Source organism: Elaeis guineensis, chromosome 11 (genome assembly GCF_000442705.2).
Source record: "Elaeis guineensis isolate ETL-2024a chromosome 11, EG11, whole genome shotgun sequence".
NCBI classification, from domain to species: Eukaryota; Viridiplantae; Streptophyta; class Magnoliopsida; order Arecales; family Arecaceae; genus Elaeis; species Elaeis guineensis.
Genome location: NC_026003.2, coordinates 11,891,650 through 11,919,565, shown reverse-complemented (window position 1 = coordinate 11,919,565; position 27,916 = coordinate 11,891,650). Strand labels below are relative to the sequence as shown.

The 27,916-nt window shown below is 37.7% G+C and overlaps 2 protein-coding genes and 1 long non-coding RNA gene across 5 annotated transcripts; 2 read left to right on the top strand and 1 right to left on the bottom strand.

Annotated features, from left to right (window-relative positions):
- Window positions 1-4,421: 4,421 nt before the first annotated feature.
- On the bottom strand, window positions 4,422-5,474 carry LOC105061200 (thioredoxin-like protein CDSP32, chloroplastic). The gene has a single exon (XM_010945174.4). It carries the CDS (start codon window positions 5,405-5,407, stop codon window positions 4,508-4,510), a length of 900 nt encoding a protein of 299 aa, XP_010943476.1. The 5' UTR covers window positions 5,408-5,474; the 3' UTR covers window positions 4,422-4,507.
- Window positions 5,475-5,681: 207 nt separating this feature from the next.
- Window positions 5,682-8,865, top strand: LOC140852512 (uncharacterized). 3 transcript variants are annotated; one of them, XR_012135394.1, is made up of 3 exons: window positions 5,682-5,862; window positions 7,141-7,313; window positions 7,703-8,208. It is a non-coding gene; the product is annotated as an uncharacterized lncRNA (long non-coding RNA). The 3 variants fall into 3 exon arrangements; XR_012135393.1 differs by lacking the exon at window positions 5,682-5,862 and adding an exon at window positions 8,220-8,865 and having other exon boundaries at window positions 6,074-7,313; window positions 7,703-7,844; XR_012135392.1 differs by lacking the exon at window positions 5,682-5,862 and adding an exon at window positions 6,074-6,814.
- A 17,931-nt stretch (window positions 8,866-26,796) lies between these two features.
- On the top strand, window positions 26,797-27,373 carry LOC105036627 (uncharacterized). The gene has a single exon (XM_010912377.4). The coding sequence runs from the start codon at window positions 26,815-26,817 to the stop codon at window positions 27,187-27,189; it is 375 nt and encodes a 124-aa protein (XP_010910679.1). The 5' UTR covers window positions 26,797-26,814; the 3' UTR covers window positions 27,190-27,373.
- Window positions 27,374-27,916: the final 543 nt, after the last annotated feature.

Below are 27,916 nucleotides of genomic sequence, written 5' to 3'. Positions count from 1 at the left end.
ATAAAAAAAAAATTATTACAAAAACCTCAAAGCTCGAGGCTTGAAAAGAGAGCTAAAAACCCCACTATCTAGAGTTACAAGCTTGATCGGAAGGAAGAATACCTAAAACAAGGGCCTTTGGGGGCTTTTTATAGGCATTTGGGGGTTATAAGGTTTTCAAAACTTTCGATGTGGGACTAAGAGGTTTTAGAGAGTTGTTAGGGGGGTTTATGGTGCGCCGATGGGTCCATGGTCCACGCGCCTGTTGCTGTGGACCAGGCGGCTAATCAGATCACCAAATCAGTTGATTTTTGATCAATTTTGATCTGATTTGACTCAGGTTTGACCCAATTGAGTCTTCTTTCTTCATTCTTCAATTCTTGGGTCAATTTAACTCCGTTTTGCATAAAATTTGCGCCGTTGGAATCTTCTTTCCTTGTTCTTTCTATTGATGATCTCTTCTTCTGCAAAATATAATAACAAGTATCAATTTCTTAATAAAGTTAGATAATTTAGATATTAATTGATACTTTTTATGTCAATTTGTGACATAAATCACCTACAGACGCCGACTATGCACTTCGAGAAGTTCACGAAGAAATTTGCGAAAATCACTTGGGGACAAATTATTGGCTTATAAAGCCCTGCGATAAGGATATTATTGACCCACCATGAAGAAAGATACAGCTAAACTTGTTCGAAGATGTGAACTATATTAGAAATATACCAACATACAATGTTAACCAGCTAGCTGATTGACATCAATCATGCACCATGGCCCTTCATACAATAGAGAATCGACATACTTGATCTGTTTCCTCCGACGTCTGATCAAAGAAAATTTATAATGATCGCCATTGATTGTTTTATCAAATGGGTGGAAGCCAAACCTTTGGCACAGATCACTGAAAGTAAGATGAAAGATTTTATCTAGAAATCAATCATATGTAGGTTCGGTTTGCCACATATCATCATCATCATCAACAATGATCGATGATTTGATAATCAAAATTTTAAAATATTTTATGCAAACTTTATATTACGTATAAACTCATTTCAATCGGCCATCCATAATCTAACGGTGAAGTAGAAGTGACAAATTGAATGATTCTATATGTCTCAAAATCAGATTAAATGAAGCTAAGGACTTCTAGGTGAAAGAATTATATTCGATCTTGTGGGCATATCGAATAACTCCTCGTATACCTACGAGAGAATCACCATTTAACTTGGCCTATGGGATGAAAGCAGTGATCCTGCTGGAGATTGGATTGCCATCAGTGAGGGTCAAACAGTATGTTGAGCCAAATAATTTCAAATGTCGAAGAGACGATCTGGACTTGCTTCTAGAAGTTTGACAACAAGCTCAAATTCGAATGACAGTATATCGACAGAGAGTATCCCGATACTACATTGCGAAAGTCAAATCGAAAGTTTTTCATTCTGGAGGCTTGGTCTTAAGAAATGCAGAAATTTCAAAACCTTTGGATCAAAAAAAATTATCTGCAAACTAGAAAAGACCCTACAAGGTGACCAAAACACTTCATCCAGGTACATACTGACTAGAAACTCTCGATGGAACGACTATTTTTTGAACTTGAAATATCAATAATTTAAAACTGTATTACCAACATATTTGAAATGGAATGATTGGATTCAAAATCTTCTTCAAATGTTCGGTTATCTACAAAAGTGACATCAGTCCAATAAACAATCGGTCAACATATACCGACCACATCTCGATCGAACGACTATGAAAATCGACTCAAGTCAAACAACTACTCATGCTAACTTGCTATGGCTAAGCAGAACAGTATGCCAATTTAATTACGGTTGAATGGAATAATAAACCGACTTAACTTCGATCAGTCGAAGGACATTCAGCTAATCCTGTTTATCAAATAAAAAAAAATCTAATTTATCTCAAAAGTTTAGTCGATTGATGCCCGACGATACTTGGAAAAATTTTCACCTACCATTCACTTGGCTAGTATCCGGCTAACAGATGAATTCTACAACTTCGATTATCAGTTGGCATTTGCTTTTCTAACTGATACTTATCGATATCGACAATACTATATATCATGATTAAAAAGGAAGTCCATACTTAGAAAAATTTATCTTTTCATTCATAAATTAAAAAGAGAAGGACGAGGGTTGGTCAGGATCATGTGACACAATAGAGTAAAACGATGATCAACCGAATAGAATTCGGAGCTAACTGAGCAGGACAAAGATAGCAATAATTAAGGAGATTCCGAACGAACTCCGAAATTGGAAAATGAAAATCAGCCCAAAAGTCCTTCACATAAATCACCACCTGATCTAGAGGAGAACTCATCCGACCATCCGAATAAGGTGCAAAGAGTTGAAATTGCTTCGGGATATGATATTATTTTCGGAGCCGATCGACATTGGATCCAGATAAGAAAGAAACTTTCATGTCCGGACCCAAAGGAGAATTGTCAGTCGGGTCATCCGATCGACTATCCTGAGGGGCCTCGTCTACTCTAACCTTCTCTCTATCCTTTCTACTCCTACTAGCTATTGAAAATTGCAGGGAAGGAAATCAAACAAGAGGAAGAAAAGAAAGAGAAGCCTAACCTAAAACTAAAGGATGATCTAGAGACCACAAAAATACAAGGAGGAAGACTCCTAGAATCTTGAAGCTCTTAACATCGAAAACAAAGTTTTTAGTTGCAAGAGAGAATAACAAGTAAAGAAAAAGAAAATCCAAATAAAAATGACATTATATATATAGGGCCCGTCAATGGTCGAGATAAATTTGTTCAAATCAAAATTATCCTAGACTTTGACACATGGCTACATCAAGACCGATCATTGATTGGACAGTTCGACACACCAACCATTAGATCGTGCCACGTCATCTCTATCCACATGAACGATTAAAAGCCAATAACATCCGGACACGTGACGACAATCGACTAATCAGAATCAAATCAACCGAATCGTTCGACCGCCTAACTGTCTTCTCGAATCGACATCCCAATGATGGTTTCATGATTATCGAAGCTACAAAATGACTGAAGACTCTTCGTTTTTCGAAGCACTCATTAATGTTTGCAGCTAAATCAGGGCTCGAGATAACATATGACAACTTCCTTCGTCCAATGTGTCAAGCCACGTGTCAATCCACTTTTCAAGCCACCTTGGACTTGAAAGTGGGGGGTAACTGTTGGAGTAATTCAATCTGCTTCTCCGATTCATAATTGGCCAACCGACCATCTATCAATTGCGGGCGATGGACTGCCAAAGCGACACTGCAGGATGAGTTTCGGTTCAATTACAATACATCACCTGACTTTCAATTGACCTAATAGGCATAGATTACTGGCTATCAATTGGTAAACCGACTGACAATCGGTAACTCTCAACCAATTCTTTGGCAGATACAATTCAACTATAACGACTTGACCGACTATTAAACTGATGATCAGTCGGTATGCTAGAGTCTCCAACCGATGGTCATTCAAATTTCTACAATTATCGACATACAGTCACCGTACTCTGACTACCGACATAAAATCGGTATATTAGAAACTGCCAGCACAGAAAGTACATAACGGCCACGTACCATGATCATCAGTGGGTATTAATTGCTATCCCATGATCACGTAGTGCCAGAATAAGCGGGATCCACGTGTCTAACCGTTACAAATGGTTACCAACAACTCGTCTATGAAAGAGTGGTAAATGAATAGCATTGGAAAAGACTTCTGAGCTAACACTCTACTACTTTGAATATTCTATCTGCTATTCATCACTCCTCTCTGACTTATATATCGGAGGGTCCCCGTTGGACATAATTTTGGTCCGTGGACTTTTTTTGCAAGTTGCTCTTCGCCGGAGCTAGGTGCAATAGAGGATTGGCCACAACAGTTTCTATTCATAGCCCAAGCTTTGGAGCCCAACTCATTCTGGGGGCAACTGTGGCCAATGAAAATTATTTGGTCTTGCTAATAAACCAGGCCAAAATTTCTTGCCTTTTGTAAAAAAATTCTTCCCAAATACTCTTGCTGGTAATGAGATTAATGAGTTGTTTGGAGTCAATGCCTTACTGTCCCCTGGAAGGCTAAAAAAGTTGGACGATTGGATAAGCCGTTATCCTTTAGGATGCTTTCACTTGAAGCAGAGTATATGAGAATTTTTTTTTACTTTAACCTCCCAATTCCTCCGGTGTATTAATGGATTGCAGAATCCTTCATCAATCAAATCTGTATTCTTAAGTATATTTATCATTATGTTGTTATGCTGCTCCAAATATGATTCATATTTCTTGTTAGGCTATATATTGATGTAGTTGTAGCAAACAACACAACATACATACGCAGACTATATATATATATATATATATATTCTCTCTCCTTCCGTATTTTATTATCTACCATGAAATTTTTTTTATCATCTTTGTAAAACACAAATTCAGAACTGAAACATGCTTTTCTCCAATGTGTGAAATCAACGGAGAAGAATACCATGCAATAATGTGAATACCCTCTAAAATCTCTCAAGTAACCCTCACCCCTTGGTATCTAAGGATCTCCCCTACAAGCTCCCCCTTTCCTGACCCAACATACCTCCCACATATCTTCCCATTCTTTATAAACAAGAAGGTTGGCACCTCCACCACGTCCATGTCTTTCAAAAACTTCATACAACTATCGTTCTCATCACCGTTCATCCTCGCGAACACGACGGCATCCGCCATCGACCTCGACAACTTGACCACCGTCGGGTAGACCTTGACGCACGGCCCGCAGTGCTTCAGCCCGACGTCGAGCACCACCAGCTTCCCCTCGATCCCCCGGTGCTCGTCGATCAGAGCCTCGACGTCCTCCCGGCGGTGGAGCTGCACCACCCCGGAATGGTTGTCGCCGTAGTATAGCACGTCGCCGACCAATTGGTCGGGGCCGATGGCCTCCTCCTCGTGTATCTTCTCCATGCACTTGTAGAAGGTGAAGTGGGGGACCTTGTCGACGCCTTCACGCTGGCAGAGCCGGCGGGTCTCGTCGGACTCGTCGCCCATGACGAGAAGGAAGTCGACGTCGCCGCACGTGCGGCTGAGCTCCACCATGCAAGGGTAGATGCGGCGGCTGTTGGGGCTGTGGCTGGCGGCGTATTCGACGACGACCAGCTTGTTCTTGGCGGACCGGAGGGCGGCGTCGAACTCGGCGACGGTGTGGACTTGCTGGATTCGCTCGTCGCTCTCGACGGAGGGTTTCTGGGTGCCGCTTGTGGCGGCCGTGGCGCGAGGGGAGGGCGGGGGCGGCCGGAGGGACGGTGGAGGAGATCTTTTCTTGGTGGAGAGGAAGAGGAAGGTGGAGGAAGTGGGGCAAGAGATTGTTTTGGAGAAGGAGGGGAGGGAGGATGGTGTTCTAGAAAAGAAGGTGGTGGCTATGGAAGCCATGGGAGAGAAGGGTGAGGTTTGGTGTGGTTTTTGGGGGATGAGGCCACAAAGGAGGAGGAGGGAAGGGTGGGCTGAAGATAATTATTGGATTTGAAGGTCCATTGAGTTTTCCACTCATTGAGCTTGTGGTTGGTGTTTGAGCTTGCATGGATATTTTTGCCCCCCACTTGTGCCTTCTTTTTGGACTCATCTAGCTTTCCTCAAGTCAAAGCTAGCTGATAATAAGTTTTTTTTTTTTTTTGGCATAAGTTTTATGCTAGTTGCAAGCCGTTGGATGTGAGAAAGGAAGTAGAGTTAAGGGTTTGGGTAGTGCATTTAGGGTGAAACTTACCATTTCCCGTTGCTATGATCATGTCCAAGCAAATACGGTATTCGAGATTTTATCATAGTGATGTAAGGTTATCTGCAATCCACGTTCTCTCATCGTCTCCACTATCGTGACCACAATTGCCAAGGTATATATTATGCATATCTTTCTAGCTCACTGGATGGCCTTTTTTTAATGGGATCGATATTAATTTTTTTGGCATTTCTAGATTTTATACTCTCCGAAAGTTCTTAAGGTTCATTTAATAAAATTGAAAAGAATATAAACCTTGTAGATCCTAATAAAAAAGGCGCACTATAAATTTAATCCTGGAAATTTGTATAATAGCACAAATGAGACCAAGTTATGAATTTCAGGAAAGAATATAAATTTAATCCTCCATCCCGTGCTTCTTGGATTTCTTGGAACCGATGTCTTTAGCCTCGTCTTTCCTATACCTCTTGGATTCCTCCGGGCGCCTCCAAAAGAAGTCAGCAAGGCCATCAAAAAGAAGGTTGATATGGTGGGAAACTGGAGATGGCATGCCGTCAATGGCGAAGGCGGAGGAAGAAGAGGTAGGCTTGGTGGAGGCGCTGGAGGCAAAACTTGATGTCGTAGCAGACACCCATCCTAAAAGCTTTCCTTCGGATGCTTTGAAGTTTGCGGACTTCCGTTCTCCAAGTCTTGAGATAGAGGAGGGACTTCCACCATGAAAACTAGTTAGGAGAAGGCACGGTTGCCATGATACGGTTGGGCTCAGGATAATCTTCCTCATCAAAGAGGGATTGGGATAGGATTTGAGGTGGGGGAGATCGTTGTTGTAGTCCTCCTCATTGTTGTCATCTTGGGGAAGAGGGAGGGGGTTAGGGTTGGAGGAGGGCATGGAGCTAGGTCTACAGTTTGGGGATGGGTTTTGTTCATAGAGGTGATGGTAATTATGACAAACAAATCCACATCATATAATTACCGCTTCTAGTGAACTACCTCTACAAAACCTATCACGTGGAGGCAGCTCCGACGAGCTCTGATCCCAATTAGGAGGAGGATGAGCCATATTGTGATAATGTGACAAATGCAATAGCAGTTAGAGATACAGTGAGGTATTTGCACAATTCCAATCAAAATATAGGAGGGTATTTCTTTTAGTCTAGATCTTATATCCATGCAAAACAACTAGCATTCTTACGGTCATTAAGTAATCATAGTATCTAGCAACTTTCTTTTGGATATGCATCTATCATCTTGTGCTCCCATGGAACACACAAGATGATTGCTAATTGAAAAAGAAACAAAGATTTTCATTTCATTCATTTCAGGATGAGTATGAAGGCTTTGCAAAATGGAAGGCTATGCTGCGAGATATGGCATCTTTTTCAGATGATTTCTTTCAACACTAAGATTTAATTATCTTTTTTTCTTTGATCAGAAGATACCACAGTAAAAAGAAGATTCTTCGACTCTAATCTGCCGACTCTAGGAGAAAGCATCAACAAGTTGCCAGCTGCGCCAAGATTTCCAAATGTAGCTCGTTAGTATCGATAGCTAGTGATGCTCGTAAGTGTCGGCAAGAATGGAAGAGCCTTTCCTGAGACTAACTTGGTAAGCAACAATATATGATGCTTAAAAGTATTGTCAGAAGCCAGATGAGATGACGCTTATAAGCATCGTTAGGTTCCCCATATTCCCCCGATCGCTTGTTCGACCCACCATCTGCCCCCTTTTCTTTCTAGGTCTTTATCATTGTCGAGCTCCTCCTGGCAAGCTTTCCTCCCTCCCAAGTGGTTTTCCATTTTCTCTCTCTCTGGGATTATTTTTGGTTGAAATCCTAATCATAACCCTAGTTGTGGGGATCTCCATTATATTGAAAGCTCCCAATATATAGATCTTGAAATACCAATATATCTTCGAGTTATATCTGTTTCTATCATCTTGAAGGAAAAAATCAGACTTGAAAGTACTAATTTTCTTCATATATTTTTTTTTGTCAGTTCTTGAAGACATCTTAAAGGGTCAAACAAAACTGTGATTGTTGGTCCAACTGGCGTTGGGAAGTCTATTCTTATCAATTACTTGAGAAGCGGTCAGAGCATTTCTAATTAGAAACAAATAAGTAATCTGCTAGAGGCGCATGTATGTGCTCTATAATTGTTTTTCCTCTTTTTTACTGCAAATGGTCTGATTTCTGAAATTTTATTTTCGTTAAACATTCTGTAGAATTCTAAAATGATAGTTCTATTTTGTATGATATACCGCATAGATTCATGAAGTGTTCGCAGTATTGTGTTGTGTTCTAGGAATGAGAATTATGCAATGTATATTTTTTACTTGTGAAATGTTCTGATATTCTCATATCAATTTGGCAATAGGATTTGTTCTTCTATGCTTATTTGATTTTAATTATTGTTCTTCATAAAAATTTATCAGTTTATTTTTCAGCATAACATAGTTTGCTTAAACTTTGATTGATGTTATGAACATGAAATTCTTGGTTTTATAATTTGTCAGGATGAAAGCATACAACCCTACATGTTTCTTTACTTCCAATATCTGCTGGAGGTTTTCTTGCTGATACTTTTGGTTCGAACTAGCCTAGTTTGCTGAAAGGAACAAATAGAACTCTTGCAGAGACACTTCCAGAGGTTTAATTTCTGTCATTACATATCATATTTTTCTATGTTTTGTTTAGTTGTTTACTAACCTTATGCCTCAATTATATGTTGCAATTTTCCAGAATTTAGTTAGTGATTTCATATTGGCTAACTCTCTTGTGATTCATCTAAGAGAAATAATTCCTTTCTCGCGCTCCCCATCCACCACTAAATGAAGTGAGATGCTTCTCGGCAAAAGGATTTTAGAGTTTTGAGATTATCTTGAATGAGGGTTGCCAACATAGCATTGCTCTTTGGAAGTGCTTGTAATTGTTTGGTCCCAAAGGAATGGGAGATGGCTTCTTGCTTACTCTTAGATGTAGTTATTTTGAATCTTGTGCATCATGTTTCTTGTATTTATTTAAGAAACCTATGAATATATTTCTAATTAGACCAGCATGGATGTGGGTTGGAAGATACTCTGATTCCAAGTGCCTGAGCCTGTGCTAGCTTGATGCTTGGTGCAAGTAGCTACATGGTTTATGCAAATCACCACATTTGGATGGAAGAGAAGTATTTGATTCTGCATGTTAAAGGAAAAAGTTCCAAATAATCTGAAAGTTTTTATCTTCATATTGTCTTGGTTGCATATAGCGTAGGTCTTTGTGGCACTTGACACACATTTGAGTCATTTCCAATTGGATCGGCTTTGTAAAACAGATTTGACTCGTTTATTATCATGGATGTGGCCCAACCTAATCAGCAGAATAGACGACCCAATCCTGCGTGACCACCGAACCAAAGCCCAAGTTTCGGCCGCCAGGTGCCTTGTAGTTGTGAAATTTTGGCTGGGCCTGCATGTGCCTATATGTATCTTCGTAGAGCGACTCTTTGTGCACCGCGTGCGGTGAACAAATTCAATACTGCACGGTGATTGGTCACCACAGGGTGTGGAGGAGGGGTGGGGGCGGTTTCTGCGCCAATCACCGCACGCAGTGTAGCTCGTCCTGCACCGCCTGCGGTGCAATAAGAATTTCGCTATCTTCATAACCATGAAGGCAAAGATACAAATATACGATACGAGAACGAGCCCATTAATACACCACTTTAGGTACAGAGAGCCAAACCAGACCTAAAAGTTGCATGCTATTGGGTTAAAATATTGCTTGCTCTGATGGGTAATGAAATAGTTTTGCGAGCCCTTTGTGCATTGATTATCCTATCTAAATCTGGATCCTTACATTTAGTAAAATTGTGAATGCTAGAACATGTAAGAAAGATTCTTAACATTTGCAAATATGTAATGAGACAAAGACATGCGGCTTGCAGAGACATGGGACAAATGACAAGCTTCCTAAGCAGTTGTAATCTTCTGATCAATTGACATGCTCTCATTTGGTGTTTTTGAATGAATGGATCAATTTTTCAATACTGCTCCATGGTTATAGAATACTTATTCTGGATCTTTGTAACAATAGCATGCAGCTAAGTTGAGATGGAAGATAAGCTGATCCATTAACATGCACTTGGCTGGATGGCATTCTCAACGACAGCATGCTTTTCGACCACCTTAACCTTCTTCCTGAGCTCCTTCGCCACCAACCTCTCTACCTTGATCATACCCTCGAAGGTCTTTTTAAGCTACTTCTCCACCGATCTCTCCAATTAAATTGAATGCTTGAGGAGGTTGAGTTTTCCATAGCAGTAAGAAGCTCGATCTTGGGCCAAGCTATTTCCTCAATGCCCCCCTTAGTTTTTTCTACCGCCTTCTTTATCTCCTTGACTGCATCCTCCTTGGTAGCCCTAGCCCTAGCCCCAGCATTGGCTTTCCAAACCTTCTCCTCTATAGAAGATTTGGATATAGCCGATTGGGAGCCTGCAAAAGAAACAAGAGATCCATTGTGTGAAATAAAAAGTGAGCAACAAAGAAAATAAAAAATGAGCAACAAGAGATCGATTGCATGAAAGAATATTTCACGCAAAAAAAGAACATTTCAACTAGAAATTTAACTTTACATTAATGAAGATTTATTACAAGTTCTTTTTATTACAAAGTCCAAAAAAAAAGTATAAAAAACTAAATCTTAGTAGAAGCATCAGCAACTATCATGGCATGAGAAGCAATTAGAAATTTTGTGAATGCAGTAGGTTTGAGCTCTACTTGCGGTTGCTTCAAGCTTGCTCTAAGATCTTTTTCAGCTTCATCTACAAGCCTAAATTTGCTCAGGTCAACTTCAGGATACAACTAAGCAATTTGAGCTTTGCAATCCTCGAAGTCGAGTTGATAAGCCTTTGCTGATCTCTTGATGACTTCTTCAGTAAAATATTGAGAATTTTTGAAGTCGGTGATTGCTCGAGCAGCAGCATCTTGAGTAGAGGCCTCAGCGGCAGTTGTCTTCTCTTTAGCTGGCATCTCGATGGCAGTCCATTTTTTCTTGAAGGCTACAATGACTAGCTCGCAGAGGTTGAGCTCTTCTCGAGCTCGATGGTAGTCTTCTTCCCTTTCACTAGCTGGGCCTTGAGTGCAGCTACCTTCTCTCAACTTACAGTGAGCTCGGCATCAAGCCAAGCTCTTTCTTTGGCATTTTTGCCTCTTGCTTCTCAGTAGTTATGAGGAGTTCTTCAGTGACTTGGGCCCGAGCTTCAGCGGTCTAAGCCCTTTTCTCCGATGAGTGACTAAGTCGGTCGAAACCAGTTTGTCCCTCATGCATAATAGTTGTATCATGCATCAACTATAAAAGAACAAAGAAAGTAACAAAGTTAAAAGATTAGGATACTGATGGTGTGAAAGAGGAAAAGTGAAGCAGACTTATCTCGAGAAGCAATGCATAACAAAAAAATATAATCTTATCCAAAGATGAGCTTTTCTTTTTGACCAGTTGGCCAGCAACAAGATCATCTTCATCAGCTCTTGGACTTGCTAAATATTGCGGAGAGCAAACTCATTGGCCCAGACTCTCATCTCCAAAGCAATAAAATCCTCCTTGGATGAATCCCAAGGAGGGTGATCGATAAGCTTTGAAGAAGATTGGGGCACCTTTCCTCGGTTCATGCCTGACATCAACCCTATTGTCACAATAGAAGACTCTTGTGTGGATGAGCACTGGAGAGGAGAAGCAAGAGCTTGAGAAGAGCCTGACTCTAAAGACATTGGCAGAGCAAACACCAATGGAGCTACTTAAATGGGAGTTGCTTCGACAATTTGGAGGTTGTCCTCGGCATCTATAGTGGTCGAGCTGGAAGCTTTGAATCTCAGAATTGGTGGAGGTGGAGCGATTCTGATCAGTTCAGGAGTTGTCCACTGTGCTGGAGGACTTTTGACTTTATTTCTTTACTTCTTTGAGCATGAAGGCCCCCAAGAAGAATCTCCTCGAGAGGAACCAAACCTCTTCTTCACCGTATTTCAAATCATCTTGGTAGTAGGCTTCATGACTCGATGCAGAGCAAAAGACTTAGTTGAAAAATATAAAGTAATAGATGAAGTAAGAAAAATAAAGAGAAAACTAAAACTATATCGAGAGAGTTAATCAGACTCAGTCCGGCATTATACAAATTCTGCTTATTTAACAATTGATGTTGAGAAGGTATCTTGACATTGAGCATTGTGTGAAAATCTTTTTGGTCCTCATCAAGGACATATCATTTTTATTCATGGATCAACTGGGTCAGCCCGAACCCAACTAAAACTTTATAGGTAGTTAGTTAAAACAAAGAAAAACCTATATTTTTATTCATGGATTGACAAAGTGTTGCCCATCCAAACAATCCAAGAGGGGAAGGGGGTGAATTAGATTTTTAAAATTTAGAACAAGAATGTGCTGAATTAACTAATTTACTATTGATGAAAAGATGCAGTGAATGCTATGTAAGAATGCAAATATGAGGAAGGCAAGCACACACACAAACATAAGAAAATTTTTATAATAATTCGATGCACACTCAGTACCTACGTCCACTCCTCAAGCAAGACTTTCGAAAATTTTACTATAATCTCGCAAGATTATAGCTAGATAGTTTTAACCAGGCTTACTATCCACTAATCCAGTTGATTTTTCCTTTGGTTTATCAACCACAATCTTTACACGTCTTGACTAAGGTCACACAATCCAATTGCAGGAGTGGATTAAACTTTTTCTATAGTTTCAGCTCTTGCTGAAACTAATTACAGCAAAATAAAAAAAACAACAAATATAGCTCCTTAGTTAAGCAGATTTTATTATCGATGTAGCTCAGTTGTTATCCTTTTGAATGCTTAGAGTTAATGCTCTTCAATGGCTTTTCAACACTCTTAAGGAATTAAGAGATATTTGGATGAAAGTAGGTGAGTTCTCTTAAATGCTGAAAGTTTAGAATTTTTTTTTATAAAATAGTTATATTTTAAATGCTCTTCTTGTTTCTTTTTATATCTTGAGTATTTTCATCAAGTTTAAAGTAATTGGAGTTCAAAACTAGCCATTTCTGATCGTTGGAGATAAAATATAGCCATTGAAAGCTTTGACAGATCGAAAAAATCATATCTAGAAACTAGCCATTGAAGCTATCAGACACCTTTGAGTCGGTTCGGATTGATCTCAAGATGGCTCGAACAGTAATTTTCAAAAATCAGATCTTCTGTTCGACTGACAAAGTTGGCTTGGATCATCCTTCTAGTTGGCTCGGATCATCCTTCTAGTTGGCTCGACAGCTTCCATCAGAAATCAACTTTCTATTTTTTTGACAGAACTGGTTCGGATCTGTCTTCGGATTGGCTGGGCTTTCAGAATTCAAAAAATAATCTTTTTGTCATCCTGAGAGAGCCAACTCAGATCTATCTCGAGTCAGCTCGGCTATGTGCCAAGCCTAATTATTGAACCCATACTGTGCCAGAGTTGGCTCGATTGCTGACAGAGTCGATCAGCTCGACTTGCCCAAACTGATTTTCTTGAGCCAAAACTCTCCAAACTTGGTTTCTTCATCATTTTATTCAAAGAGTTCTCTTTCTTCCAATCTTTACAATAATTAAAAAAAAATTGTAATTATGTGCTCCAATATTTGGTCATCATCACAATCACTTAGATGGTCAACAATCTCCTCCTTTTTGATGATGACAAAATATTGAGCACCCATTAAAGAAAATTACTATGATCAAGATATACAATATGTACAAATAATTACAAGATAGTCAAATACTTTAAATTTTCAAATTTTTCAGAGCATGTAACTTGAAAGTAGACAGTCATAAAGAATATTTACGTGTAATATTCACAATAAGACACAAGGAGACAAAGAAGATAAGGAAAGGAAAATAGGCATGAATCATTAGCTTCAGTATAGATTTATATTGCTTACAAAATGAGGCTATTCAAATAATACAACATCCATTATAAAAAGAAGATAACCAAAAGATAAAACTAGGTATAGGATAATCTATGGTAAAGACTCTAGTCTTTATCGGTAGTTTTTCTATAACAGGGTCAAGAGGATAGGATGATGAAGAGGAAGGGGCTGATGTCTTACTCTAGGTGCGAGCAAAAGATCCAGAGCGAAGGGGAGGAAAGCCAGTGCCAGGTCGGATAGTGGTACTCAAAGGAGGTCTAGGAGTGGAAGGGTGGGGCTGGCTTATGGAGGACCTGGGGTGGATGGAGGGTGAAAAAATTCAAGACCAAATCTGATCCAAATGCTCCTCAACTCGATGAAATGCAATGATAAAAATCTCTGTGCTAGCCTGCTGTGAGATCATGATCTCCTCAACTCTTCGAAAAATTTTAGCAACCTCTCCCTTCAATTGACTAACCACCTCAGCTGTCCTAAGCTACCTCTTCTCAAAAATTTTCAAGCTTTAGGATAAATTGCTGATCTGCTGACTCAATGAATCAAAAAGTCTCTCAGTGGATGTCTTCTGCTCATCAAGACTTTGTGATATGTACTATCAAAAAGCTGAAGAGTCAGTTCTCTGGTCCGCGATAGGTCGGTGGTCCACCACTATCTCTGAGCTCTCAAGTTTCAATGTAATCCTCAGCAGCTCACGATATAGCTGTTGGAATTGAGTCTGAGTCTGCTCCAGAAGTGCCTCATGGCTTTGTAAAATCTGAGACTTGAAGTCAACTAGCATTATGCCCATACGATCTATCATCTGATCCATAACTCCTTCAATAAAAAAAGTGTGAGGCATTGCGGGCGTGCGAGGGGAGGCAGGATGATTCTCACCAGCTACAGATGTAGGAGTCAGAGCAGGAGGAGGGGATAAAGGAGCAGCAGCTGGAGTTGGTGATGATGGTCCAGCATCGGGTGTAGGAGAGGATGGTTCGACTGAATCTGATGGAGAACAGGAGGAAGATCCAGAAACTTCTTCGGGCTACTCTTCTACACCTTCTCTAATCCATTCATCTCTCTCTTTGTGAAACTTCATACGATGGAGAGTGTGGATGGAGTAGTAGTCAGTATGTTTGAGTGGCTTATAGTTCTCACGATCCAACTCAATGCTTGCTTCTCTAAATATCACAGTGAAGACCATTTCATAAGGGAGACAAGCCTGACTCTTAGACTTTCCTACTGTATTTTTCATCTGCTCGATGTTGAAGAAAGACAGGTTTATAGTAGTGCCCTCTACCATGTGATGCATCATGCCAAAATCTCTCAAAGAAATCCAGTCGAATCTTTCTGTCCGTGGGAAGAAAATTTGTCTGATCATGCTGTGGAAAAGCTTGAGTTCAACGGGCAGAAGGTTGGCGTTGTGAATGTCATACTTCTTTGGAAGATTCTTGCCTAGGAGCCTCTCCATTCCATCAAAATCATTCGGCAATTCAATTGATTGGAGTCCAGAGGAGGGCATTTGCAGAAGGTGCCCTAATCTCTTTTGATTTAAAATAATCTCAGCACCCTTTACTACTGATCCAATGGACTCAATATCCATCTTTAGATTTTCAAAAAACTCTCAGACAAGGTGGGGATTGGTCGATACCTCTAGTGAACACATTATCTTCCAGCCTTGCTGCTAGATCCACGATCCAATCCAAAACCCTTGTTCATTCAAAAACTCAAAATTGACTTTTCTTCCGATGGTAACAGCTCTAGATGCCGTGGAGACTTGAGTTGGAGCAGAGGTCAAGGAGGAGGGGGCTGATCGAGTTGAGCCTCTGCATTGCTTTTTCTTGGAATGAGTTTTGCTCGATGCCGCTGCTCGACGCATCCTTGCCTCGACTGTGCAAGATTTGGGAGCCATGACTCAGAGATCCCAAGGATTAGAGGGATGGATGAGGAGAAAAAATAGGATTTTTGGAGGGATTAGGATTAGAGCCAGAAAAAGCTCGGAGTGAGCAAGCTCGGATGAAGAAGTAATAGGATTTTCAGAAAGATCGATAGTTTTAAAAATTGGATCCTGACATATCGAGCTAGGTCGAACCTCTGATCGAGCTGGCTCGATAGTCGAGTCAGCTCAGCAGCATAGTTGAGCCGGCTCGATCCATAATTTTAGAAAATTTGAAAGATTTTAAATTAATTCAATAAAATTTTGAAAAAATAAGGATCAAGCCAAGCATTACAAGCACAACAAACATACTGAAGTAAATTATTGAAAAAAATCATAAATTTCTAATTCACCTCGAATCTCATTAAATCTATCTTCATTTAAAGATTTAGTGAAGATATCATTAAATTATTTTTTAGTTGAAATAAATTCAAGTATAATGTTATTATTTTGAATATGATCTTTGATAAAATGATATCTAATTTCAATATATTTAGTTCTAAAATATTGAATAAAATTTTTAGTTAGATTGATAGTACTAGTGTTATCATATCTTATAGATATTTTATTTTATTTAATTCTAAAGTCTTTGAGTTGCTGCTTAATCCATAGTATTTGAGCATAGCAACTCCACGTAGCAATGTATCAGCCTCAGCCATTGATAAAGCTATGGAGTTTTGCTTTTTGTTATGCCATAAAATTAAGTTCAACCCTAAAAATTGGCATGTGCCACTAGTGCTCTTTCTATCTATTTTACATCCTCCATAATCTGTATTTGAGTATCCTATTAAATTAATTGATGATAGTTTTGAATACTATAATCCCAAGTTTGGTGTGTTAACAAGATATCAAAAAATTCTTTTAATAGCTAACATGTGATTCTTTAGGATTAGATTAGAATCTTGCACACATGCAAACATTAAAAAGTATGTCTGGTCTACTGCAGTTAAATAGAATAGAGAACTAATTATACCTTTGTAGAGCTTTTCATTTATACTTTTATCATTTTTATCTTTGTCAAGTTTGCACGTTGGACTCATTGGTGTGCCAATCTCCTTTTCATTCTTCATACCAAACTTCTTGAGTATCTCTTTTACGTACTTGATTTAGTTGATGAAGATATCTTCCTTTAATTGTTTGATTTGAAGTCTAAGAAAGAAGGTCAGCTTCTCCATCATGCTCATCTCAAATTCTCTCTGCATTAACTCAGAAAATTTTTGATAAAGATCCTCATTAGTAGCTCCAAATATGATGTCATCTACATATACTTGAACTACAAAAAGGTCATCATTTTTTTTTCAAAAATAATGTTGTGTCTACACTACCTCTAGTGAATTTATTTTCTAATAAGAATTTGCTTAGTCTCTCATACCATGCTCTAGATGTTTATTTTAATTCATATAATGCTTTGTTTAGTTTAAAGACATGATTAGAAAAAGTATGATTTTTAAATTCAGGAGGTTGTTCTATAAATACTTCTTCTAAGATATAACCATTCAAGAAGGTACTCTTTACATCCATTTGAAACAATTTAGAGTTCATGTAGAATGTAAAATCAAGTAATAGTCTAATGGCTTCTAATCTTGCTATATGAGCATATGTTTCATCAAAATCAATCACTTTTTCTTGATTATATCCCTTTGTTACTAATCTATTTTATTTCTAATTATATTATCATATTCATCTAATTTGTTATTGAAAATCTATTTTATTTCAATTATGGGGTGGTCAATAGGTCTACTAACTAGGATCCAAACATTATTTTTTTTAAATTGATTAAGTTCTTTTTGCACAGCAATTATCCGGTTTAAGTCATTTTCAGCCTCTTCTATATTTTTAGATTCAATTTGTGAGACAAAAGTAAGGTAATCAAAAGTATCTCTAAATAAAACTATAGTTCTTATCTCTTATGAAGAATTACCTATGATAAGGTCTCTTGGATGGTTATGTGCATACCCCCACTCTTTGGATAGATCATTATACTCTCTAGTTACGTTTTGTTCAGCACTCTTCTCTTGTTCAACATCCTTTGTTGCTTCATCTTCTTTTTGAATTAATTTTTCTTCCATATTGAGGTCCTTCAATTTATTTTTTAGGATACCTATATCATCATCAAGCAAATCTTCTTTTCTCGAGGAAGGGTTATTAGTTTTATCAAAAATAATATGAATGAATTCTTCAACAACTAAGATGCGTTTGTTGATAATCCTGTATACTTTGCTGGATGTGGAGTATCCAAGAAAGATACCCTCATCCGACTTAGCATCAAATTTATCTGAATTATCTTTTTTATGATTATGAATAAAGTATTTCTAACCAAAAATATGAAAATAGTTAATATTGGATCTTTTGTCTTTCCAAAGATCATAGGGGTTTTTTTTTAAAATCGATCGGATTGAAACTCTATTTAGGATGTAATATGTTGTGTTTATAGCTTCAGCCCAAAAATATTTAGATAATAGGGGTTTTTTTTTAAAATCAGTTAGATTTAAACTCTATTTAGGATGTAACATGATGTGTTTATGGCTTCGATCCAAAAATATCTAGATAAATTTTCTTCACACAATATGGTACGGGCCATATCTACTAGGACTCTCTTTTTTTTTCAACTATATAATTTTGCTGTGGAGTCCTTGGTATAGAAAAATTATGTTGAATTTCATTTTTATTGCAAAAATTTTTAAAATTTTAATTTTCAACTTTTGTTCCATGATCACTATGAATACAAACAATTATAGTATTTTTTTTATTTAAATTTTTTTATAAAATTTTAAAAAAGTAGAAAAGGTTTCATCTTTATGTATTAAAAATAAAATCTATATAAATTTTAAAAAATCATCTACAATTACAAGTTCATATTTTTTACCACCTATGTTTGTGGTCCTAGTTAGTCCAAATAAGTCCATATGAATTAATTCAAATGGTTTAGAAGTTAAAACTATATTTTTAGATTTGAAACTCCTTCTAATTTATTTTTCTAGTTGACAAGCATAAAAAATATGATCATATTAAAAATTTAACTTAGGTAATTCTTTAACTAAGTCATTTGAAGTCAATTTAGATAAAGTATGTATGCTAGCATATCCTAATCTACGATGTCATAACTAACTAGTTTTTTTGATCTTAGCATTATTAGCAACAATGTATTGGCCATTCTTCATAGCTATCTCATCGAGATCAATCAAGTAGATGTTGTTATGCCTGTATCCAATGAATTTGATGCTATCATCAAAGGGACTAGTGATTATGCAAGAAGATAACTTAAATATTACTTCAAATCCTTTATCATATAATTGACTTATGCTAAGTAAGTTATGCTTTAAATTATCAACTAACAGAACATTCTGAATGAAGGTAGTGGGGGTAATTTGAATTTTATCAATATCGATTATTTTGTTTTTGCCATTATCACCAAGGTTGACTACTCTCCTTTCTTTTATTTCAAGGGTGAAGAATTGCTCCTTATCACCCGTCATATGTTTTGAACAGCCGCTATCTAAATGCCATTTTCTTTTTGATCCATTGGTAACAAGGTATTTCTACAAGAAAATCAAGTAACTTTTTTAGGTACCTAAGTTTTCTTAGATCCTTTAGAGTCAGCAGTCATGGTTCCTCTTGAAACCTAAATTTTTTTAATTATTTTTTCACTAAACTTTCTTGTATTACAAACATAAGCCTTATGTCCTACCCTACCACATCTAAAGTAAGTGATGTGTGAGGTGCTACCAATAGATGATGATGTAGTGAAAAAATTTTTAAGAAATTTTTGCTTACTGTTCGGTTTATAACCTTGACCAACTCTATCATATACTCCTCTTTGATTGTTTAGTATTATCTATAATTTTTTAGAGCTACATATAAATTTTTCAATCAATGATTTTAGTGTATCTACTTCTTTCTTTAATGTCTTATTTTTCTCCTTCAATTTGTTATAGTTTACAGGGGTTTCTTCCTTCTCTTTGATTAGCATCTCATTTTTAGTTTTCAGATTTTTATTTTTCATGCTAATCTTCTTAAAGTCTGTCATCAAATCATAGAAGGCATCTTGTAGCTTATTTACACTCTAGAGAATATTCAGAATTTATCTCATCTTCTTATGCCATGAAGTACAAGCTGGCTTCATTTTGGGTCTCCTCATCTGAATCCGACTCATTGTTGTCACTCCAAATCATGACCTTTGCCTTCTTTTTACTCCTTTTGAAGGTCATCTTTAATGTTGGATAGTCGGTCTTGAAGTGATCGGATCTTTTGCACTCATAGCACAAAGGTGGCTCTTTTTTTTTTTCCTGTTGGGCTCACCCTTAGATAGATTTTTCTTCCTAAAGTCTTGCCTTCTCCTTCCCATGAACTTTCTAAACTTCTTGATCATCAGGGCCATATCCTCATCATCTTCATCTTCGGTGGACTGTCCTTCATCTTCTTCAGCTGCAGTAGACTTCAAAGCTATTATTTTTTTCTTTCGGATCTCCTCTTCTATGTGCTACCCCATATCAACTCATGTGTCATCAGCATTTAATGAGCTCCTCAAGTGGTAGCTTGCTCAAGTCCTTCATCTCTTAGATAGCTGTGACTTTTGTCTCTCACATTCTAGGTAAAGATCTGAGAATTTTTTTTACTAATTCACCATTAGTATAGACTATTTTTAAGCTTTTAAATCTATTAATAATGTCAGTAAATCTAGTAAACATGCCAATAATAGACTCAGTAGGATCCATCTTAAATAACTTATATCGGTGAACAAACATATTAATCTTAGATTCTTTCACTTGATTTCTCCCTTCATGCGTTACCTTCAGCTTATCCCAAATTTTCTTTGCAGAATTACATGTGAAAATTCGGTTGAACTCATTTGCATCAAGGGCACAGTAGAGGACATTCATTGTCTTGGTATTCGATTGAGTATTTTTCTTATCCATTTAATCTCAATCTTTTTCAGGTTTGGATGAAGAAATACCATCTACAATGATTGTCAGTGTGTGCGGGTCATTAATGATTATATTACACATATCATAATCTAATGCTTGTATGAAAATATGCATGCAAGCATTCCAATAGGTATAATTCAATCCATTAAAAAATGATGGCTTATTTGTGGATTGCCCCTCGATAAGTGAGTCTCCTTGTTTTGTTGCTGTGAACTTTAGCTCTTGATGGTTAGATTAACAAGTAATATTAGAGCACCTGCTCTAATACCAATTATTACCTAGCCAAACAACTTAAGAGAGAGGGGGGGGGAGTGAATTGAGTTTTTAAAACTTAGAATAAGTATGTGCTGAATTAACTAATTTACTATTATTAAAAAGATACAGTGAATGCTATGTAAGAATGCAAATATGAGGGAGACAAGCACATACACACAAAGATAAGAGAATTTTTATAGTGGTTCGGTGCACACTCAGCACCTACGTCCACTCTCCAAGCAAGACTCTTAGAAATTTTACTATAATTACTCAAGATTATATCTGGATAATTTTAATCGGACTCACTATCTACTAACCCAGCTGGTTTTTCCTTTGATTTACCAACTACAATCTTTACGCACCTTGATCAAGGCTACACAATCCAATTGTAAGGATGAATTAAATCTTTCCCTTAGTTTTAGTCTCTGCTGAAACTAATTACAGCAAACAGGAAAAAAATAAAAAATTTACAACAAATATAGCTCTTTGGTTGAGTAGATTTTATTGTCGATATAGCTTAGTTGTTGTCCTCTTGAATGCTTAGAGTTAATGCTCTTCAATGCTCTCAAGGAATCAAGAGATACTTGGATGGAAGTAGGTGAGTTCTCTTAAATATTGAAAGTTCAAATTTTTTTCTTTCAATAGAATATTTATATTTTAAATATTTCTTTTGCTTTTTTTTATATCTTGAGCATTCTCATCAAGTTTGAAGTGATTGAAGCTCAAAACTAACCGTTTCTGATTGTTGGAGGTAAAATATAGCCATTGGGAGCTTTGACAGGTCGAAAAAATTGTATATAAGAACTAATCATTGAAGCTATCAGATATTTTTGAGTCAGTTTGGATTGACCTCTAGTTGGCTCGGATTGACCTCGAGTCGGCTCGAACAGTAATTTTCAAGAATCAGACCTTCTGTTCGACTGATAGCGTTGGTTTGGATCATCCTTCGAATGACTCGATAGCTTCCATTAGAAAATGACTTTCTATTTTTCTGACAGAGCTGGCTCAGATCTGTCTTTGAGCTGGCTCGGCTCTCAGAATCCAAAAATAGCCTTTTTGTCACTCTGAGAGAGCCAGCTCGGATCCATCTCGAGCCAGCTCGACTGTGTGCTAGCCTAATTATTGAATCTGTACCATATCAGAGTCGGCTCGACTTATCCAAACTGATTTTTCTTGAGCCAAAGCTCTTTAAATTTGGTTTCCTCCTCATTTTGTGCAAAGAGCTCTCTTTTTTCTAATCTTTACAACACTTAAAAAGAAAATGTTAGTAATTATGTGCTCCAATATTTGGTCATCATCAAAATCACTTAGGAGGTCAACACAAAGGAAGCCTGGTGATGATGAAGTTGGGACCAAAGTACCACCAACCTCTTTTCCAAGGATGTTGAGAAGGAAAAGTGCTCAAAAAAGAGATGGTCTTAAATTTATATGAAGGATATCCCAAAGAACAATGAAGGAGCAAAGAATTTGGATGAAATTCAGAGCAAGCTGAGTGGGAACAATTTGATAAAGATCAAAGATATTGTAGATAAATAGGTGGAGAGGAAAATAGAGTCCAAATCGAAATTCTTTGTAAATGCTGATGCTACTCTCTCGAGCAAGGGCTCAAGATCATAATTGCTACCGACTTGGGATGTGATACTGATCTCAGAGTTATTCTAGATCAGCTTCAGTCAGCATAAATTCTTCAATTCTAAGATCTAAGACCTACTCGAAGATCAGATTTTCTGACCTCTAAGCACGGGAGTCTGCAGGCTAGGACAAAGAACCCACTTCGATTGAAGATCGAGGAAGATTCTCGAACATCTCCCGATGGTGAGGAGATTGAGAGCCATGATCCCTCTGGTGGGTCTCACCTCTAGACCTATTCTAAGGGCTCAACATCAAAACAGAAGAAAAAGAAACGAAAAGGAAAGAAAAAGGGAGCAAAGAGGCAAGAAATGAGGAAGGACAATAGGAAAACAAAGGGGAAACCATTTAAGAGAAGTATAAAAATGAAAAAAGAAGGGAGAAAGAGAAAATATGCTCTAGAAGATGCAAAAATGATTGAAAAAAAGGCTGGAGGAATGACGAAATTGGAAGAAATGGAGGAACGGGAGCTCCCTCTCAATTGGAATAGAAAGGCTTTCATGGAGAAGAAAAAATGTAAGAAGGAAGGAAGGAGATTATTATATATATTCTACTCGAATGGCTACGATTGAAATTCTGATTTTTTTCTTCTCTATTGATATTGACATGTTGTGAAAATCTATACTGATGGATTTTCCAACTCTTCATCGCACCTATCTCGCAATAATGCTATGTAAGATAAATCCGTGGGAACAATCTAACACCACTAGTATTTTGACATGCAATGGATTGCACTCGATTCGAGAGCAATCCCATGAATCACTAAATCGATCGAAATAAAGGTGGTATGTCGCTTCATTCTACTTATTCATTATTATTGTTGCATGGCTCATGAAATGATAAAATATCAAGGCACTCCTTCCCGAGATAGCAATAAATACTAGACAACTGAAAAGACAACTCATCGGAGATATATCGAGGTCAAAATAATGACGAGATTACTCTTTTCATCCAAAATGATGAGATCATCTCAGGCTCAGGAGTAGGGGATAACTGTTGATGTGTCTACTCTGATTTTCGACCTTAGGTATCAAGAAGAATTCTCGAGATCTGACCGACAACTCTTCAACTACAAATGTTTCATGCAAACATTCTGACTACTTAAGATCAATTAACTGGTCAGAATGAAAATATGCGATACGACCAGCTACAAGAAACTGAAATCGATCTCGATATCCAACCGACTAGATGCTCTGGTTCATCTTGGACACCATGAAGAGATCCAAGAGACCAAGACAGAGCCTCAGCCTTGCACCGACCTCAAGCTACTAGCATATCAGCCATGCGGATGATTTTTGAAATCTTCCAATAGCTTTTAAAATATGAGCATAGTTCGTAACTGATATCCATGACTAACAACTTGATTCACAGGTTAGTGGAGGATTTTCTATTCTAACAACTTGTTAGATTATATCCTAATAATTAAGGGACTAGGCCCTAATAGTCTACCAGATTTTGGTGTAACAACCTATGGGTCACCTTTATATAGAGAGGTCACGAGGGATCCTCGAGTAATCTTAACTCCAGAGAGGAAAAATCACGTTCTTGTTCTCCCTTTTTTTTTCTTCTTCGATATTTTCCTAAACTTCAGCAAACTTAATCTTTTGAGGATCTCTCATTGGAGACACTTTGATAAGTGGATATTTTTTATAGGTCCGTTAGCTATTGCGAACAGCCCGCAACTTTTAAGGCACCTGATTGATTTTTGGATATACCACCTACGGGGGTTCAACGGCAACACATACAATAAAGAAAAAAGTTAGCTGACAAATATGATATAATATGATGATATTTGTTGTTGCCGGAACCAAGTATGGTAATATGGAGATGAGGACTATTGTGGTGGAATACAAAATACCAATTTTCATACAAGAAAAGAGTAGAAAAAGTTGTTGTGGTTGATCTGGCCAGGATGTGTCAAACACTTAAATCGGATAGGGTTTTGAGAGTAGGATTTGTAGAAAGATGAAGAAGAGGAAGGAGGAGAGAAAACAAGAAAAGTAGAGAGCTTGTAGTTTTATGGTCATATCCGGATCTTGAGCTCATTTTATAGATGGAGAGTTCATGTCTCATCAGAATGAGGCTTTAGAATTTAATTTGATGAGAGGCCGATTCCAAGTTTTTCATATTTAGATTGGCCGAAGAATATGAGTTTAACTACAATTGATCTATGCCATACCCTACATTGGCTTATGACTGGTTGGTTCAATTTTACCACATCAATATCCTTGTAAAGTTGGCATGAAAGTTTAGATGCACCTTAATGTAATATATTTTTTTTTTCAAAAAAAAAATATATGAATGGAATTTTATCAAATATTATGTATCACTCTGCCATAGTTTATAAAATTTTTAAACATAATGCTCATTATTAAAAGATAAATAATGAGTTTTTTTTTTTGGGTAAAGAAAAGATAAATAATGGCTTTGTTTTTGGTTTGCTTGAAGTGTATCTTTTTAGTCTCTCAATATTAATTCAGATAGCTAGGGACGGAAGACCCCCATAACAGCCATTATTTTTAAATACAAACTTTGGTCCTATCATGACAGGAATTGACCCACATCACTTGTTTTAGATTTTATATGGCATGTGTTAACAAGACGCCACCGACCTGAGCCGAGCGGCGGACGCGTCATCTTAGGTGGTGCGTCAGCGTCAGAGTCGCTGCTTCCATGTGCGGAGTCGGCGAGTCTAACCATAGTTTATTGTTTCCCCTAAATGAACCATCATTGGCCAACACACCACACTTCTCCGCACTCCTCCCGTATTGATCATTTTTAGTTTTTTTTTTTTTTGGGGTAAAGAATAATGTTTAGTTTGTCTTAGCTAAGCTAAAACTAAACTAGTTTTGAAGCATTGCTTCCCTCCATGATCAATAGAGCTACTAAAAGAAATCACAAACGTAAGCAATACATCAGCATTTGGTCTTGGGCCCCTCTAGCTTCCACAACTTGCTTAGCAATTTGTGATCTCTGATTTGCCATGTACAAAGTATTACCATGACTTAATTCGGATACAAAGGATCTCCTAGGTACCATGGCTAAGAATTTGGTTTTTTACAGCGACGGTAGCCAAAGCCGCCGCTTAAGTCACTCGAATCGGTTGGTGTCCAATTAACAGATAATCTCTTATAGGATTACTTTCTCAGTGAATGGTCAAACTTATAACTCAGTAATCATCTAAATTGAGTTTCGAGAATTATCTTTATTTATATTATCTATATTTGTTTTATATAATTATTAATATATATTATAAAAATAGTTTTTATGAAATTTCTTTGTGAGTTATTTAATATTTGTTGATGTTACATTTTGGTTATTTATTTTTATATAGTATTTAATTATTTACGTACATGAATTCACTTGAGCCACCAAGCTACTTGGAGGATCAAATTTGTGGTGAACAAGCTTCTAATTAGCGTTGATGGTGTTTGGCGATTGGTGATTGATAATAAAAGAGCGCAGCTTATAATACATATTTTGCAGCAGAAGCCATATGTGTAGTATGTGATTCCAATTGAACTGATAAAGTGAATGGCTAATGCACCAACCCACCTCCAAAGAATCCTAATGAAGCATGTATCTATGGCCTTACTTGTAAGAAATCCAAATCCTCTATGATGTTATGTAATAATCCCTATAATTAGACCAATGGTAGAATAATTTCTTCTTCTAAGAATTGGATGGAAGACTAAAATCAGGGACTCGAACCTAGGTTATCAGTACCAACCTCCAATAACTGTATCGGTTGCACTAGTTGACCTAAGATTATCAAATGGATTTTGATAGGCTATGCAACCTCATCCAGTTCACCAATGTAGAAGGTTCTTGTGAAAATAAAACTTACCTCATTGATATTTTTTGTTTTTTAGCCTATTAAATCTTCGATATGCATGTCTCCATAGGTTATACAAAACTTGCTGCTCAATTTACCAGAAGAAATTCCAACAGACGAAAGAGAACATCCAGATTCAACTGGCCTCCCATCTCTCAAAATCTACCATGCTCCAAGTTACAGGAATTAAGTTCCTACAAGATGGATTGCGAACGATCTGCTGTTGCCATTTTGCTTGTCTCCTTCCATTAGCAGTACTAAACCATCCCCCCACTCACAACTTAACCCTACTCAATGATGAGATGGGATCTTGTCAATTTCCATATCGTTTAGGTTATAATATCCAGTCTGTCAATCGTCCAAACTCGAATAAGAAAGCTCTAATTAACTAAAAAAGCTTAAGCAACAAGAAGTTGACACGGAACACGTAAACCTGGAATCAATGTGAAGAGAAGCATGTGAGGTTGGGCCCATCTGCAGTAATCTAACACAATCTTGAACAATTTATACCAACCTAACTCCGAACATTTTTCTTCAACAGTTAGCAATGAGCTGGCTCGTTCCTTTATATAAGCCAAAGTCCCATGGGCACAAGGTGTTGTTAGCTCATTGCAGGCTTAATTAAAACTTGGAAGAGAAGGAGATGGAGCAGAAGATGGCCAAAGACAATTCACCTATGAAGAGAGATGGCCGAGTCTTGGCAAGGTGTCCCAACCTTAAGATCCTAAGGAGCCTCAGGACCGCCGAAGCCGTCGAGCAGGCGCATGGAGGGAAGGTCGTTGCTCGCGACGATGAGAATGGTGTGGTGAGGATGAAGATTGTGGTGACCAAGCAGCAGCTGAGGCAGATGGTTGCGTCGACGGGCCGAGGACGGAGCAATTCCGGCCATCGGCCCTTGGCAGCGCCGCCGAACTTGGAGCAGTTGATGCATGTGCTTAGGAGACGGCACATGAAGAGAGCTGAGGGTTGCCGGAGTGGGTGGAGGCCTGCACTTCAGAGCATCCCTGAGGAGAATTAGAGATAAATATCACGGTTTTTCTCCTATTTTGAGGTTGGCTGCAACATGGGTTAAATCATGCACAACTGTATAGCTTTGTAAATTTTGTCACATTCTCGTTCCTTGGGGTCTAATGAGATGAGGGATCTGTTGAAGGCCTTTCTGAAGTTTGTTTCTTTTGAAGTTCTTTTATTTTCTTGATGAAGTGAAAGCTATTTAGAATGAAAGGAAGTCCAAGGATTTAGAAAGAAACTGGTTTCCCTACAGGAAAATTCGCAAAAACTGGCATTTTTTAAGGCAAATTATGATGCTTATAAGCATCGTAAACCAAGTCTCTGATGCTATGAAAAGCGTCGAAGAAATCTTGGCTATGCAAGCATCGAAATGGAAATTTTTGATGCTTGACGGCTGTGTCGTGTTTTCTAATAAAAAAATGGAAATTGGACCTTTTTTTTTTTTTTTTTTAAGCTTGATTTGAGAAGGGAGGAGGAAGGAGCCTGTGTTAGATCCATAAACATAGACACATCAGTGGACCTATGGTGGAAATCTATTATCATTGGATCTATGGTGTAGTCCACCATTGTCGGTAGAAAGGTGCATCTTTGCTGGACCATGGTAAGCATTTTGTCTTCAGATTGGTGACCGAGCGGGTCCATTGTAACAAATTCATGGTCAGATATGCGTAGCTAGGAAGACATTAATCACTGTCGCACCCATGGGAGGGGGCTTCATAAAATCAATATCATGT